At 38.8% G+C, this 15,437-nt stretch overlaps 1 protein-coding gene across 1 annotated transcript in view; it reads right to left on the bottom strand.

Annotated features, from left to right (window-relative positions):
• SLC9C2 (solute carrier family 9 member C2 (putative)) overlaps positions 1 to 15,437 on the bottom strand; it is an 84,917-nt gene that overhangs the window by 22,198 nt on the left and 47,282 nt on the right. Inside the window, exons 13-17 of the mRNA XM_045547341.1 lie at positions 7,075 to 7,172; positions 5,950 to 6,069; positions 4,549 to 4,747; positions 3,671 to 3,859; positions 479 to 628 (exon numbers count right to left, since the gene is read on the bottom strand). Coding sequence (XP_045403297.1) covers positions 479 to 628; positions 3,671 to 3,859; positions 4,549 to 4,747; positions 5,950 to 6,069; positions 7,075 to 7,172 — 756 coding nt within the window. The remainder of the gene's footprint in view (positions 1 to 478; positions 629 to 3,670; positions 3,860 to 4,548; positions 4,748 to 5,949; positions 6,070 to 7,074; positions 7,173 to 15,437) is intronic.

Raw genomic sequence — 15,437 nt, 5'->3', positions numbered from 1 at the left:
GAAATGAGGAGGGTCTTGAATGTTAAAAAAATAAATACCACTATTTGCCCACTCCACAATAGCAAGATTTAAGTTTTCACTGTCAAATCTTTGTTCTCTTTTTCTCTCTTCCTCACTGCTCAAGCCCTATACTTTCTTTAAAGCCTTGTTCAAGTTTCTACTCCTGCATAAAGCCTTTTCCAAGTGCCCTGTCTTTTAGAATGTTACAAAGCCAGAGGGAATCTCTTCTTTACTCTGCACTCAGAAAAAAAATCATATATTTGCTCCTATGAAGATAGTAAGTAAGTTTGATATTAGTTGACATGTAAAGATCAGAGACTATTCTCCTCTGAAGCACCTCATATAACGTCATAAATAATTGAATCCCCTTCAACTGTTGGAATTTGTCAGTTTGGCCAAATACATGTAGAAATGGTCTTAAATTAATACACCTAAGTGTTGTGTTTTTTTCCCCAAATGACCAGTGCTTGTTTCTCACCTGATACATTGATTCACAGCTAGAAATTTGTTTTACTAAAAGTTTGGCATCTTCTTGACTTTTGACATAGCCTTTTGTAATACTATACATCAAGCTGAGGCGTTTCTTGATCTGCACATCTGCAATATCTTTCAGTATTGGTATTAATATCTGGAATAATGGAGAGGTAAAAAAGAAAAACCCTGTAAATTTGATGACACAAAGCACCCTCTAAAGCAGAAGCTCTCAGAGTGTTATCTCTAGACCAGCAACAGCAGCACCCAGAAGCTTGTTAGTAATGCACATTCTTGGGCCCCAGCACAGACCGGCTGAGTCAGGTGCTCTGGAGTGGGGCCCAGCAATCAGTGTTTCAACACATCCTCCAGGTGAGTTTACGCATACTCAGATGTGAGATCCACTCCCAAAGAAATTAAAGCCTAATGAACAACTGCCTTTGTTAGCCTTAGGGGGAAGTTTCTAGCATTGCCTTTTCCCTCAGGCTCTGTATTCCCAGATTTCAGGAGATAAGACTGGTGGCACTATAACCTAGATGACAGCTACTAACTGAATAAATCATCTCTCTGCACCGTAGTTTCTTCACATGTAAGATACGGCACTTAAAGTATCTAAGGTCCTTCTTAGCGCTAGATTTCTCTAATCATAGGCTGAGGCAGGCCAGTCTAGTGACATAAGAGAATGAGATTGTAAATATAAACCTCCCTGGGTTCAAATACCAGCTCTCCTAGTCACCAGCTCTGTGACCTTGAGCAAGTGACTTAGTGTCTTTGAGGACTTGGTTTCCTCACATGTATTATGAGGAAAATAGTATCTAAATACTGGAATTCCAGCAAAGCTCCTTCTTAAAAGCAATGCGGTCAGTCACACAGGCAGGGGCTCCCACAGAGGTGAAGTTGTGTCAGAGCACAGGGGCAGATGGGGAGGGACAGGGGAACACGGGAGGAAAAAGTGAACAGGAAAATAACACCATAGTGAACGAATTACAGGAGCAGAGAGAGATTGTTTTAGCTGCTACGTTTACTTGTGAAACTTTAGGCAAAGGGAGAGATGTTTAAAGAGGATTCTTTCAAAGCTTTACCCCATGATGCACTGACATCCCCTGAGCTTCCCCTGAGCTACCCCTTAGATCACCTAAAGATATCCAATATTCTTTCAAATTTTCCAATGCAGATTTGTTTCTTTTGAAAGCTGCATGGTGCTGAGACTGGCTATTAAGGCACCTCACTTTACAGAGTGGTGAAACCTACCTCACAGGGCTGTTATAATAATTTACTAGATAATGTATGTAAAGTGTTTAACATGGTTCCTGGAAAATAGTAAGTGCTCAGTAAAAAAGCTAATCATAATAATACTAATTCTTTAAATATAGTTCATTGAGATTTGTCAGAGCGTGCTAGACCAAAGCGGCAGCTGGTGCAAAACATTGCTGGCCACAATCTAGATAGACTTGGCTCCCACAATAATACATTCTTTAAATCTTTGTTTCATTTTAAGTATTTTTCACAAAATATTACTTCTAAAATAATTATTTTACATTTCTTAGTATAAGATAGATAGCGATTACCTAAAGAAATTTCTACCTTCCATTTTTCCATTTTAAGTCTTAGCCTCACATGACACATTCTGATTTCTAGAGAAGTCTGTGTTATGGTAGAGTTATATCTTACATGAGCACTTTGCTCTAAACTCAGCTCATCAGGCAAAAATCACATAGAATCAAAATTATCCTTGGAAGCAGGTTTTGCGTATACAACTCTGCATGGTAATTCTTATGAACTCTAAAGTTTGATTACACCAATATAGAGTAAAGGAAGGAACAAAAAAAGAAAGTCTGTACACACAAGCTAGAGATGCAAACAATTCTGCTTTAAAGATAACTATTAAAATTTAAAAAGGAATGAATCAATGTCTTTTGCAGCAATTTGGATGGAACTTGAGACCATTATCCTAAGTGGAGTATCTCAAGAATGGAAAAACAAACATCATATGTGCTTTCACATAATTTGGAACTAATTGATAGGTACACATGGGCACAGAAAAAAGTAAAAATCATTGGAAATCGAGAAGAGGGGAGGGGAGAGAAGAGGAGGCATAAAAACCTACCTAACAGGTACAATAAACACTATTCGGGTTATGGGCACACTAATAGCCCTGACTAAAACATTATAAAAGCTATCCATGTAACAAAAACATTTGTATCTCTCAATATTTTGAAATTAAAAATAAATAAATAAATAAATAAATAAATTGTATGGAGAATGAGGACTAGGTGGAGGATTCTAATGTGTGCGTTTTGCCATTAAGGTTTAAAGAAATTTTTTTAAAATATTAATGCTCTATAACTTCAATACATACTAATAGGCTTGTTTGATGTAATAAGAATTAAACAACAACAAAAAGAATAGAGTGGCAAGTGAAACCATATAAAGCTCCCAAGTTAAAAACTTATATAATGCAACTCCATTGGAAAGAGAGAAAGTAGGTGTAAGAGTTGAGACTGAAAATTTAAAAATCTCTCTTCAGAATCAAAACCAGAGCCATGGAAAGAAGGGATAGTAATTGCTAAGGAGATTGAAGGTCATGGTAAAGTTAAATTCCATAGGCAGCCTGCTATGTGGCAGTGTGGTTATGGAGAAAATATGTTTGTCTCTGCACAGTTCAGGTGATATGAACAAGTTGAAACTCCAAGAACTTGTTTTTGGATGACCCTGCTTCTAGTGGCACCAAGATTTTCATTCTTTCGTTCAACAAATATTTACAAAGTACTTACTATATGCCAGACACTCTTCTAGAGCCATAGGTTGCATCAATGACCAAAACAAAGAACCCTACCTCATGGAGAGTACATACAACATACAGTAAACAGGTGATAAGTGCTTTGGGAAGAAAAAAGTTAAGCAGGTGGAGGGGGATAAAGAGGATGGGGTAGAAATCTGGGGGTGTGGAGGGCATGTTGCCATTTTACATAGGGTGGTCAGGGAAGGCTTCTGTGACAGTGTGAGATTTGAGCCATGACATGAAGAAGGTGATGGAATGTACCAAGCAGACACGTATTGGGAGAGTTCTATCCTATTTGTAGTCCAGAAAAAGAGACAACTCCTTCCCTCATTTCTTTCAAAACAATGAGGTTTCTTAACTCATTTAACAAACAATGTAGGGAAAAAAACCTTAATATTTAAAAATGTGAAGTCTTACCTTTAACATAGGAATAAACCTAATTATTCTGAAATATCCTATTATTACTGTAAACTGAATAAGAACCAAGTTGTTTGGTCTCAATCTGACAAAGTATACACAAAAGACATCAACAATTCCAATAACCACAATTAAAAATTCCAAAGTATTCCAAGGTTGTTGAAAATATATCCTTTTCCAAATTATTATCTGTTTAGAAAACAAATAGATTACATGTCATTTCATAGCATGTATACAGTGATGGGGGGGTGGGGATCTACAAATTTAACAGTTAAGTCCTCAACTACAAATGAGTTATATTCCCAAGGTTGAGCTTTAAGTTATTCATTTGGAAGCCTCCCAAAATTCTTTTTAATCTCCAACATCAAAAATTATCATTTGATTCAAAATACATAATCTATAATGAAGCTGGAATGCTGAACACAAGCATTAAAAAAGGGCAATAAACAGATTCATTGCAATACTATTAATAATAAAGCATGGAAACAGTAATGCTGATAAATCATCTTTGAAGAATTTATCCTAAGAAGTTGTTCTCATATTATGACAAGGACCTAGCAAACCAATTTGTTTTTATTCACTTATTTATTTCTTGCAGCATTATAGAAAGTATTTGAGGGAAACATCCATGTCTGGATTTTCAATTCTATTTTACCTGATCCTTGAGATTCTCTCTACTTTTATGATACTTATCTGATGTCCAAGGCTGTGACTGTTTTGTTATTAAACTCAGAAAACTCAAAAAGGTTACTAAAATTCCAGGCTCTCATCAACTATTATAGCAAATGGCTCCTGGTATCAAGCTATTTCAATAATATGACAAAAATGGATTAAAAATATGTTCTTTCTATAGAATACATTTCTACTTTAAACAGTACCTTCAATGCTGATTGTAATACATATAAAAACATAAAATAGTAGTTTATTGATATCAATGCTGACACATTTAACTCTCTTGCCATTGGCCACATATGTATTATCATGGGATAAATATACATAAATGTTATAATATGTCCTGCATATTCAAATTCTTCAGAAAATACAATGTGATATACAAAAATCAGAAATTTATTGGTCCTGAAAAAAATGAGATAAATTAAATGTCAGATTGCTTAAAAGTATGACAATTAAGAGCTGAAGTTCAACATTAGTTTAAACAAATCATTAAAATTAATTGGAAGAAGACTATAAATAATATAGAAAAATAGCAAGCAAAAATCAAAAGCATACTTTCTATACATAAAAATTGTAATGGAGAAAGATAAAAATATGACTCATTAATCTACATCAGGGATGGGAAGCATTTTTTAAAACCAAGGCTATAGTACTTAGGAAACAATGCAAAGATTCATAAATCAAAGCAAGAAAAAAATTTAGGGAAAAGTGGATTGCACATTTAGGGAAAAGTGGATTGCACATTGGCATTGTTTAAAATTAAGGACAGGAAAAACTATTCTATTCAATAATAACTATGACATATATTTCTTAAAACTTTTCAATCAATCTAAAGTAGAGCATAACAAAAAGAGGTCACTGGGAAATATGTCAAGATTCTGGAGCTTTAATTTTTTTATTTTTCTGTTTGAATTTATTAAATAGAAGAGAATAAAAATCATCAGAATTTGTTATAAAAGATTTTGTTAACATGCACTTAAAATCTAGCAGCATTAACACTCCTGGTATGCTCTTGTTTTGACATCTTTTATTGGTAGAAAAGCCTTGTCTCTTTGCTATGAAAAGTATGTGAGGTCGCAATTTATGTAATAAAATAGAGTCTACCCACATTAAGTAAAATCTGTATTTGGTGATATTTTGGAAAATTTGTTATAGGTATCATTAAGAACATGTTGTGTTTTTTTCTAATTAGAGGCATTAACAGAACCACCCATGGTTCTTTTCCATCAGGCACAGATGAAATTAAACAGAGTTGGCTCTAGTCCACCAGTTAGATTTTTCTTACCCTTATTTCATGTTATACCCAGAATATGTAAGCAGCCCAGTACACAATATGACCCTAAGACATAGCAATTAAAACTTGAAGAATCCAAATATGACCATCCTTTTCTTTTTCTACCCTACTCTCTAATAGAGATGTTAATGAAGTTGCTAAAGCAGAAAGGAGGAAGAGAAGCAAGCTCTCTGGTCATTCCCACTCAATCAATAATGGTCAACCATAACCTTAGTTTTTTTAAATAAGAAAAATCAAGGTAATCTATTCTGGCAATGTAGAAATGGTCATATTTTCAAGTATATTGCTATTAAAGGTTCACAGTACTTACCCAGGTAGAAGAAAAGGTATCTTTTCTTTACGATATTCCAAGAAAGTTAAAAGTTTTTTAAACTTAACAAGCCAATTTCTGGCTTTTACATAAGTTGAAACATCATATATACTCATGAATCTAACAGAGAAAAGTATACATGTTTGTTATAATAAAAAGCAAGTGCTATACTTAGGATAATAGAAAAGGAGAAGTTATACCCAATATAAATTTTATATGAACCTCTTAAATATGCTCAGTCCCAAGCCTCTGCACCCATCCACCTAGCCTTCCATGGTCATAGCACAGGAACATTTTCAGCATGAGACTCCTGCTTCCCCTGTTCCTGCAACCATTCCTGACCTGAGGTAGAACATAAGTACACCTTCGCTAGACCAATTCTTTGGGGTTAAGAATCAAGCCTCTCTTTGTCATGGGTTGCCTAGACCAAGCCTCTCCAAAACTCTGAAGGCCCTACCCTTCCCAAACTTTATCCCAGGGACTGATCATAGGGTCCCCAAATAGGTTATCAGTATGCTGAAATATTAACTGTCACCCAGCTAGGATCTGCTATCATTGTTGCCTCAGAGCTTTGTCTTAGACCATCCATTATCTAATGTTTGCCAGGACTGTGACCAGAAATCAATAAATCTCTGACACTGAGCTTTTCCCACCAGACTTAATTGCATCTATCAACAGGCAGTTGGGTCAGTTCCTCCAGAGCCTGGTCTACCCCAGTGATCAGTCTAATAGTAGCCTCCAGGCTTCTGTACATCTCCTATCCAGAAATTTAATCCATACAGTATAAAGACAAAATAATTATAATAGTAATTGAAGCTATATAGATTCCATTTTATGGACCCCCTAATCTCTTACCTAATTACACTGTAGTCAGATCTTCCTCCAGAATTCCCTAATGTCACCAAGGTTATAAAACCTCAGGGGGGAAAAATATAAACAAGCAATATGGAAAATACATGGATAGAAGGACAGAAGGATGGACAGATGGACAGACAGAAGATAGATGGATACAGATAGATGAGATAATAGATTGATCAGTTTGGACATTTAATTCTCATTTTGTTCATTCGTTATCATCTACCCATTCAATTTTGGAAATATCAATTAAATAAGTATTACACTCACTTTCCTTGGATGAGGTAATAGCTTTTGGTTGCACCAATTAATATGTGAGCTGCCTCTGCTTCAAGGATTCCATCGTTACACTGTTTTTCAAAGCTACTCTAAATATATAATTTTAAACAAAAATTACAAAAAATCAACACATAAATGTAATGTACTATTCTTAATCCTTACATAACCCTCACCATTATTACTAAATCCAATATATGAAAATATACTATTACAAGGAAATGTTACATTCAATATTCCCTCTTGGAGAATCTCCAAAAAGTGCCCTAGTAGGAAATAAATTTCATTTCTTTCATTATTCAATATTTAATGAATACTCATTTTTAACAAAGTATAGTCCTGAATGTTACAAGAGATACAAAGGTTCCTAGCTTCAAGAAAATGAAAATCTATGCAACTCATAGAGTTTGCTTTAGTAATATAAATAGCATCAGTAGCATCATCTTTCTACAGCAGAATAGAGCGTGGAAAATATTGATTCTAAGTGTAACTAATCATTTCAACCCCATAAAGAACTATCTAAAGGGAAAGATAGACTGTATTCTTGTGTCAATCCTCCCCCCAAAATAGGAGAAAAATTACACCTTTTACATGCCACTGGCATTAAACTCAGAAGTTAGAGTTACCTCCTGGGAATACTGTCTAAACTTTCTTCACATACTGACCATGTACTCTTGCCTGTCCTTTGTTCAGAAATGTTACCTCCAACCTCCACTACATTTAGCATACTTGCTCAAGTTTTACAATTTTAGGGATGATAGTCACAGCAAGAAAGGAGGGAATTCACTCCGCTTATATCTCAAGACAATGGCCATCCATTCATCAGCTCCTTTTCCAGGAGACAGAAAAATGATCCACCAGTAATAGCTTTGATAAAACATATGCAAACTCTGAAGCTGCCTTCCAAAGGGTATGGTGGCAGCAGCCAGACTACCCCTAATCTGAGGGCTACATGGGCAGCTGATGGATTTCTCCATTGTGTAAGGCTCCATGATGGCCCTGGCAAGATGCCCACTATAAGAAAGTTGTGTCCCAGAAGTTCAGCCCTGAGGCATATATGCAATTATCACACTTGTAGTGTTCCAGCCCTGCCCATCCAGAAGTAAGCCTAGCTCAAGAAAATTATAATTGATTAATATGATGGAATGTTCATTTATTCATCCTTTAAGCAAATATTTTTTAAATGCCTACTCTGTTCCAAGCCCTGTGTTAGGGCAATGAAAGTATAATCCAAGGCTTTAAGGAGCTCACAGTCTAGTGGGGGAGGAGAAAAAGTTAGAAGTATATAATTATGAAACAATGTCAGAAATGTAAAACGATAAAATTAATCACAAGGCATTAATCATTGATGTGGACATGCAGTCTGAGAGAAATTCTTGGAGGAGATACTTCAGTTGAGTTTTAAGGGTGACCATGATTATCCAGATGAAAACTGTATCTTAATCTTGAGACTTAATCTCAATAGGTAAGCTTTTCTTGGAGTGTGATACACTCATCCTGTGAGATATTCCTGAAAACCCCAATCCCTGGAAAACTATGCAGGGTAAGGAAAAGGGAGGAAGAAGGTGCTGCATTCAATATTGCCTCTTGGAGAATCTCAGTGTACATCAGCATATGAAAAACTCTGAGACTTTCTACAAGAAGGTCCAAAAAAAAATCTGTTTACCTTTGTTTAAACCAGCATTTTCCAAACTAATTTGAGTATGGAAACTTTTTCTTCATGTAGTCCCTATTAACATCCATGGAGCAAGTGTACTTTGGAACTCACATTCAAAAATGTAGGCACTGAGGAGTTATGTAGGCTTTTAAGCAGGAATGTGGTGTTGTCACACCTGTCTTTTTGTATGTCTCTGTGAATTGAGAATGGAAATATTGGAGGGAGGGAGACCAGTTGAAGGTTACTATCCAGACAAGAGTTTATGGTGGCCTAAATTAAGATACACAAGGAAGAAATGGGGTATATTTGACAAATATTTAAAAGGTAAGATTGATAGAGCTTGGAGGGAGAGGGATGGAGAGGACTGGCCCTGGCAACCACATGGTAATGGTCCCATCACTGAGACCAGGAATACAACAGTAGGCTTGGGATAGTTCAATATGGATTTGAGGTACAGAAAAATGTCCAGAAGAAGATGTCTACTCACAGTTGGATTCAGGAGTCTAAAGAGCTGGTGGTGCGAGGTTTGGAAGGAACATTATAGATTTCAAGAGCGTCCACAGATAGAATTAAAACAATAAGTGTAGCTGAGAATAAAGAAGGAGAGACTGTAGAGTAAAAACAGTAGACAGAGTTAAGAGTCCTGAGGTGCACCAACATTAAAGGGATAAAAAGAAAAAGAGGAGCTCATGAAGGAGAATGCAAAGAAAAGGGGTCACAAAAGCACAAAGAATGCCAGAGCAGAAGGTACTCTTGGGAAAGCCATGCAAAGATAACATAGAGCCAGTCACTCCAAGGAGTTTTTGGGCAAAAAAAGTAAACATGGCCAGGTGCGGTGGCTCACACCTATAATCCCAGCACTCTGGGAGGCCGAGGCAGGAGGATCGCTTGAGCTCAGGAGTTAGAGACCAGCTTGAGCAAGAGTGAGACCCCATCTCTACTAAAAATAGAAGAAATGAGCGAGGTGTGGTGGCACACACTTGTAGTCCCAGGTACTCAGGAGGCTGAAGCAGGAGGATCACTTGAGCTCAGGAGTTTGAGGTTGCTGTGAGCTAGGCTGACTCCAGGGCACTCTAGCCCAGGCAACAGAGCAAGACTCTGTCTCAAAAAAATAAAATAAAATAAATAAATAAGTAAAAATAAAGAAGTAAACACAGTAGGTCCTTTTCACAGTGGCCCCAGTGTATCATGCCTCCCTGTGTCCATGCCCCTTTGCAACTAGTATATTTGCTCCTCCCATCAAGAGGTGGAATCTACTTCTACACGCATGGAATCTGGGCTGGCTCTGTGATTTGCTTTAACTAATAGAATGGAGTTAAAAGTGACATTGTTCAGGTTCCAGAGCCTGGGACTTAAGAGGCCTTGCAGTTTCCCTTCTTGTCCTGTTGGAATCCAGAGACCACTGTGCTGTCAAGAAGCCCAGTCCAGCCTGCTGGAAGAGAATAGGCCATATAGAGGAAAACCATAGTGCCCTGAAAGATAACCAGCATCAACTGCCAAACCTGTGAGTGAAGACATACTGGACCCTCCAACCCTAGTTGATCTATGAGATGCCTGCAGACACATGAGTCATCCCAAGCAAGACCAACAATAGAATCACCCAGGTTGCCAACACACAGAACCATTACAACCAATAAACCATTGTTGTTTCAAGCCTCCAAGTTTTGGGGTGGCTTGTTACATAGCAAAATATAGCTAACTAAAACAGAAATCAATACCAACTGTGGAAAGCCTTCATAAGTTAAAATATATGGATGGCATTAACTTTGGGACCAGGTCATGGGCAGAGATTAGAAGGGCAATGAGAAGACTGTTAGTAGAAGCTGGAAGAACAGTGAGGAAACTGCTGTAGGAAGCTGGAGGGAGGCAGCTGTGCTATGAAAAGGTGGAACATACATTGAGGGTTTTAGCATATAGAGTGAGCTCCAAGATGGCAGACCAGAGACACCACCACCCAGAGCATCTGAGTGAGAAGAAAAAATTTTAGAAGAAAGAGAAAAAACAAACAAACAGATTGGATGAAGGTCTAAAGGAAGGGTGCCAGAACCTTCAGGAGACTCCAAGGGAAGAGGTTGCAGAGCAGAACTGCAAGGACAGAGGTATCAGTAGAGATCAACCACCAAGAGGCTCAGAGACCAGCAAGAAGGGTAGCTTGAGAAGTTACTTTCTCCCTCCCTCACATATGAAACAGTTAGTGGGCTTTCCAAGCTGCTAGAGAGAGCTTCTGCCCACATGAGCCCAGAAACTTCTGCCACCAGTGAGCTGGGAGCTTCTTGCAGACAGGGCACCAGGCTCCCAGCCCTGCCAGGGTGCCTCCTGCCCTATAGACCTGAGCCTGGACAACAGGCACCATATTGCTTCTCTACCTATTATGTGACTTTGTCCTCCACAGGGGGCTTCAACTCTTCAGGTTTTGTCTTGCTCATCTCCACACAGGCGTTTCCCAACTCCAGCCCAGACTACAGGAACCACAAGGGTCCACTGGGTCCTGGGTGATCTGCATGACTCCAGAGCCTGGTCATTCTGGGTGAACTGCCTCTCAGAGAGAGGGTTGGAGATGACCATAGTGCTGGCTTTCCTCCACCCAGACTCTTTTTCTCCCCTTCTCCCACCCCCCACAGCTGCTGAGAGAGACGATCGAGCTGCCACACAGAGACTTCCACAGAGAGCAGGCTCAGAGCTTTCCTTTTGGGGGTCCTGCAATGGACTGAGGGGTGCTCAGACTGTGAGCTCCCTGACTGCTGGCCTTCCCTAGTGCCACTTGCCTGATTGCCTCACGAAAGCACGGCATGCCCCAAGGTAGAGGGACATTGAACCAGCTTGGGTACCCTGTGGGTGACTCTGGACCAGCATGCTTCTCCCTGGCATGGTCAAGGATTGATCTCTATGGCCCTGGGAATGGGCCCAGAGATCAGATCCCATGATCCCAGGTCTTGACTACATTGTGCAGGTGCACACAAGGGATATTTGAGAATATCTGCCCCAAAGGGGCAGATCAGTGGGGAGAGTGCAGTGTGAGTTCTACCTGTGGTGTGCTCAGGGTCATCCCTCCTCCCTGAGAGGGGCTGTGCTCCCAACTTAGGCCAGGATCATGGGCAGGGAACCTCCTGGCCTGCATTACAGTTGTAGGGGAGCTCAGCTGGCTTAAGCTTCTCTCTGCTGACAGAGACCCAGAGGAAACCACAGAATAAAGGAGGGTGGAAAGGAGCAAGGCCTGCTCCAGACTGTCAGATTATGAGTCTCAGAGAGGCCTACCTCCACATGCAGACTTTCTGGTTGACTGGGCCCACATCAGCCACTCCCCAGCAGCTTTCCCCAGAGGCAAGGAGCAGACCTTTGACCCCTGCTGAAGCAGATCCCTTGCCAGAATTTGTGGAGCTTGAGGGCAGGCTCACCAAACCCAGGCACTCCCAGGCTCACTCCCCTACCTACACCTGCTTAGGTGGAGAATAAGGACTCATCTGAAAGTTCCAGGGCCCTACCCACCACCTGGGACATTAGAGTGCTTCTTCTGAGAAACTATAGCTGGCCACAGAACACCAAAACAACATTGCAGCTTCTTCCTTTTGCCAAGCACCACTTACTAACAGGGAGGTCAATTTGCACACCCTTTACATTATTTACTGACTCAACCATACAGGGTGTGGGTTATTCTCACCCACAAGCAACACCTACCTACTGGCACAGAGATTAAACTGGTCATGTAATTATCTAAACAAAAGATAATCCAAAAGTAAGAAGCAACAGCTGCCCTAGATGAGAAGGAATCAGTGAAAGAACTCCAGAAGTATGAAAAATCAGAGCAAAAGGACACCCACAAAAGGGAACACCAGCTCTCTAGCAAAGGATACCAACCAATACCAGAATATTGAAATGACAGAGGAAGAATTTCAAACATGAATTGTAAGGAAGCTCAACAAAACACAAGAGAAAATAGAAACCCAACACAAAGAAACCACAAAAATGATGCAGGAAATGAATGAAAAATTCACTAAAGAAACCGAATTTATTAAAGAAAAATCAAACAAACTTCTGGAATTGAAAGACTCATTCAAGGAAATACAAAACACAGTGCAAAGCCTTAAGAATAGGTTAGATCAGGCAGAAGAAAAAAATCTCAGAGCTTGAAGGCAACACCTTTGAATTAAACAAGTCAGTCACAGAGATAGAACAGAGGAACAAGCAAAGCCTACAAAGAAATACGGGATTATGTAAAGAGGCCTAACATAAGAATCATAGGCATCTCTGAGAGTGAATAAGAAAATACACAGGGTTGGAAAACCTATTTGAGGGAAGAATTGAGAAGAATTTCCCTGGCCTTGTTAGAAATCTAGATACCCAGGTACAAGAAACTCAAATGACTCCTGGGAGATTCATCAGAAAGAAGCAAACACCATGACACATAGTCACCAAACTGGTCAAAATAAACATGAAAGAGGTGTTCCTACAAGGTGTAAGGTGAAAGTATCAGGTAACTTAAAAAAGAAAACCCATCAGCCTAACTGCAGACTTCTCAACTGAGACCTTACAAGCCAGAAGGGATTGGGGCCCCATTCTCAATCTTCTCAAACAGAATACTGGCCAGCATACAACTTTGTATTCTGCAAAACTAAGTTTTGTATAGGGGGAAAAAAGACATTATTAGAAAATCAAACACTGAGGGAATTTTTCAAGACCAGACCTGTCCTTCAAGAAGTTCCTAGACTGCATTATACACGGATCACCACAATAGACACACATTAGTGTCAAATGACCCAGAAGCTAAAGCCCAGATATGACAATGGGTCAAGAGATAAAGCAACAAAGTTCTACTAACCACTAAACAGGATGAACAGAAATCCACCCCACTTATCAATTCTTTCAATAAATGTGAATGGTTTCAACTCCCCACTGAAGAGACACAGGCTGGCTGAATGGATTTTAAAAAAGAATACAAGCCAATTATCTGCTGTCTCCAGGAAACATATCTAACCCACAGGGCTCATTCATACTCAAGGTAAAGGGATGGAAAACAATATTCCGTGCAAATGGAAACCAATAGAAAGCTGGTGTAGCAGTTCACATATCAGATAACATAGACTTCAAATCAACAAAAGTAAAGAAAGACCAAGATGGTAATTACATAATGGTAAAGGGAATAATTCAACAAGAACACATAACAATTCTAAATATTTATACACCTAACACAGGTGTGCCCAGATTCATAAAGCAAATCCTACTTGATCTAAACAAAATGATAAAAATCAGCACTTTAATAGCCAGGCAATTCAACACCCTTCTAACAGAATAGGAAAAATCATCCAAACAGAAAACAAACAAAAAAAATGGAATTAAGCAGAACTCTAGAACAAATGGACAAAACAGACATTTACAGAACATTCTACCCAAAACCATTGAATATACGTTCTGTTCATTAGCTCATGGAACATTCGCTAAGACTGATCACATCCTAGACCACAAAACATGTCTCAACAAATTTTAAAAAACTAAAATTATACCATGCATCTTCTCAGGGTATGGTGGAATAAAATTCAAAATCAATTCCAACAAAAACATTCACCTTTACACAAAGTCATGGAAGTGAAACAACCTACCGCTGAATGATAGTCGAGTCAAGGAGGAAATTAAGATGAAAATCAAAAGATTCTTTGAACTAAATGATAAAGAGGACAGAAGTTATCAAAATCTGTGGTATACAGCTAAAGCAGACCTGAGAAGAAAATTCATAGCCATAAATGCCTACATCCAAAAGACAGAAAAATCACAAATCCACAATCTAATGAATCATCACAAGGAACTGGAAAAGAATGAGCAAACTAATCCAAAACCCAGCAGCAGAAAAAAAATAACCAAAATCAGAGCAGAACTAAATGAAATTCATAATAAAAAAGTATACTGAAATTAATGAAATAAAGAGTTGGTTCTTTGAAAAGATATACAAAATTGACAGGCCTCTTGCTAGCCTAACCAGAAGCAGAAAAGAAAAGGCTCTAATAAGCTCAATCAGGAATGAAAAAGGAGAAATTACAACTGATACTACAGAAATACAAAATATCACCTATGAATACTACAAAAATCTCTATGCACATAAACTTGAAAATTTGGAAGAAATGGACAAATCCTTAGAAACCCACAGCCTCCCTAGGCTCAATCAGGAAGAAATAAAATTCCTAAGCAGACCAACATTAAGTAACAAATTGAAGCAGCAATAAAAAAATCTTCCAACAAAAAAAAGTCCCGGACCAGATGGTTTCACACCCAAATTTTACTGGACCTTCAAAGAACTGATACCTATCCTGTAGAAATTATTCCATAACATCAAGAAGGAAGAAATCCTTCCCAACATGTTTTATGAAGCTAACATCACTTTGATACCAAACCCAAGAAAGGATTCAACAAAAAAAGAAAATTGTGTGGCCGGGCGCGGTGGCTCATGGCTGTAATCCTAGCACTCTGGGAGGCCAAGACAGATGGATCGCTCGAGGTCAGGAGTTTGAGACCAACCTGAGCAACAGCGAGACCCCGTCTCTACTAAAAAAAAATAGAAAGAAATTCTCTGACCAACTAAAATATATATACAGAAAAAAAATTAGCCAGGCATGGTGGCGCATGCCTGTAGTCCCAGCTACCTGGGAGGCTGAGGCAGGAGGATCGCTTAAGCCCAGGAGTTTGAGGTTGCTGTGAGCTAGGCTGATGCCAC

The sequence above is a fragment of the Lemur catta genome, chromosome 3 (assembly GCF_020740605.2).
Source record: "Lemur catta isolate mLemCat1 chromosome 3, mLemCat1.pri, whole genome shotgun sequence".
Classification (NCBI taxonomy): domain Eukaryota; kingdom Metazoa; phylum Chordata; class Mammalia; order Primates; family Lemuridae; genus Lemur; species Lemur catta.
The sequence above is the reverse complement of the archived record's forward strand: the minus strand, read 5'-3'. Positions and strand labels throughout refer to the sequence as shown.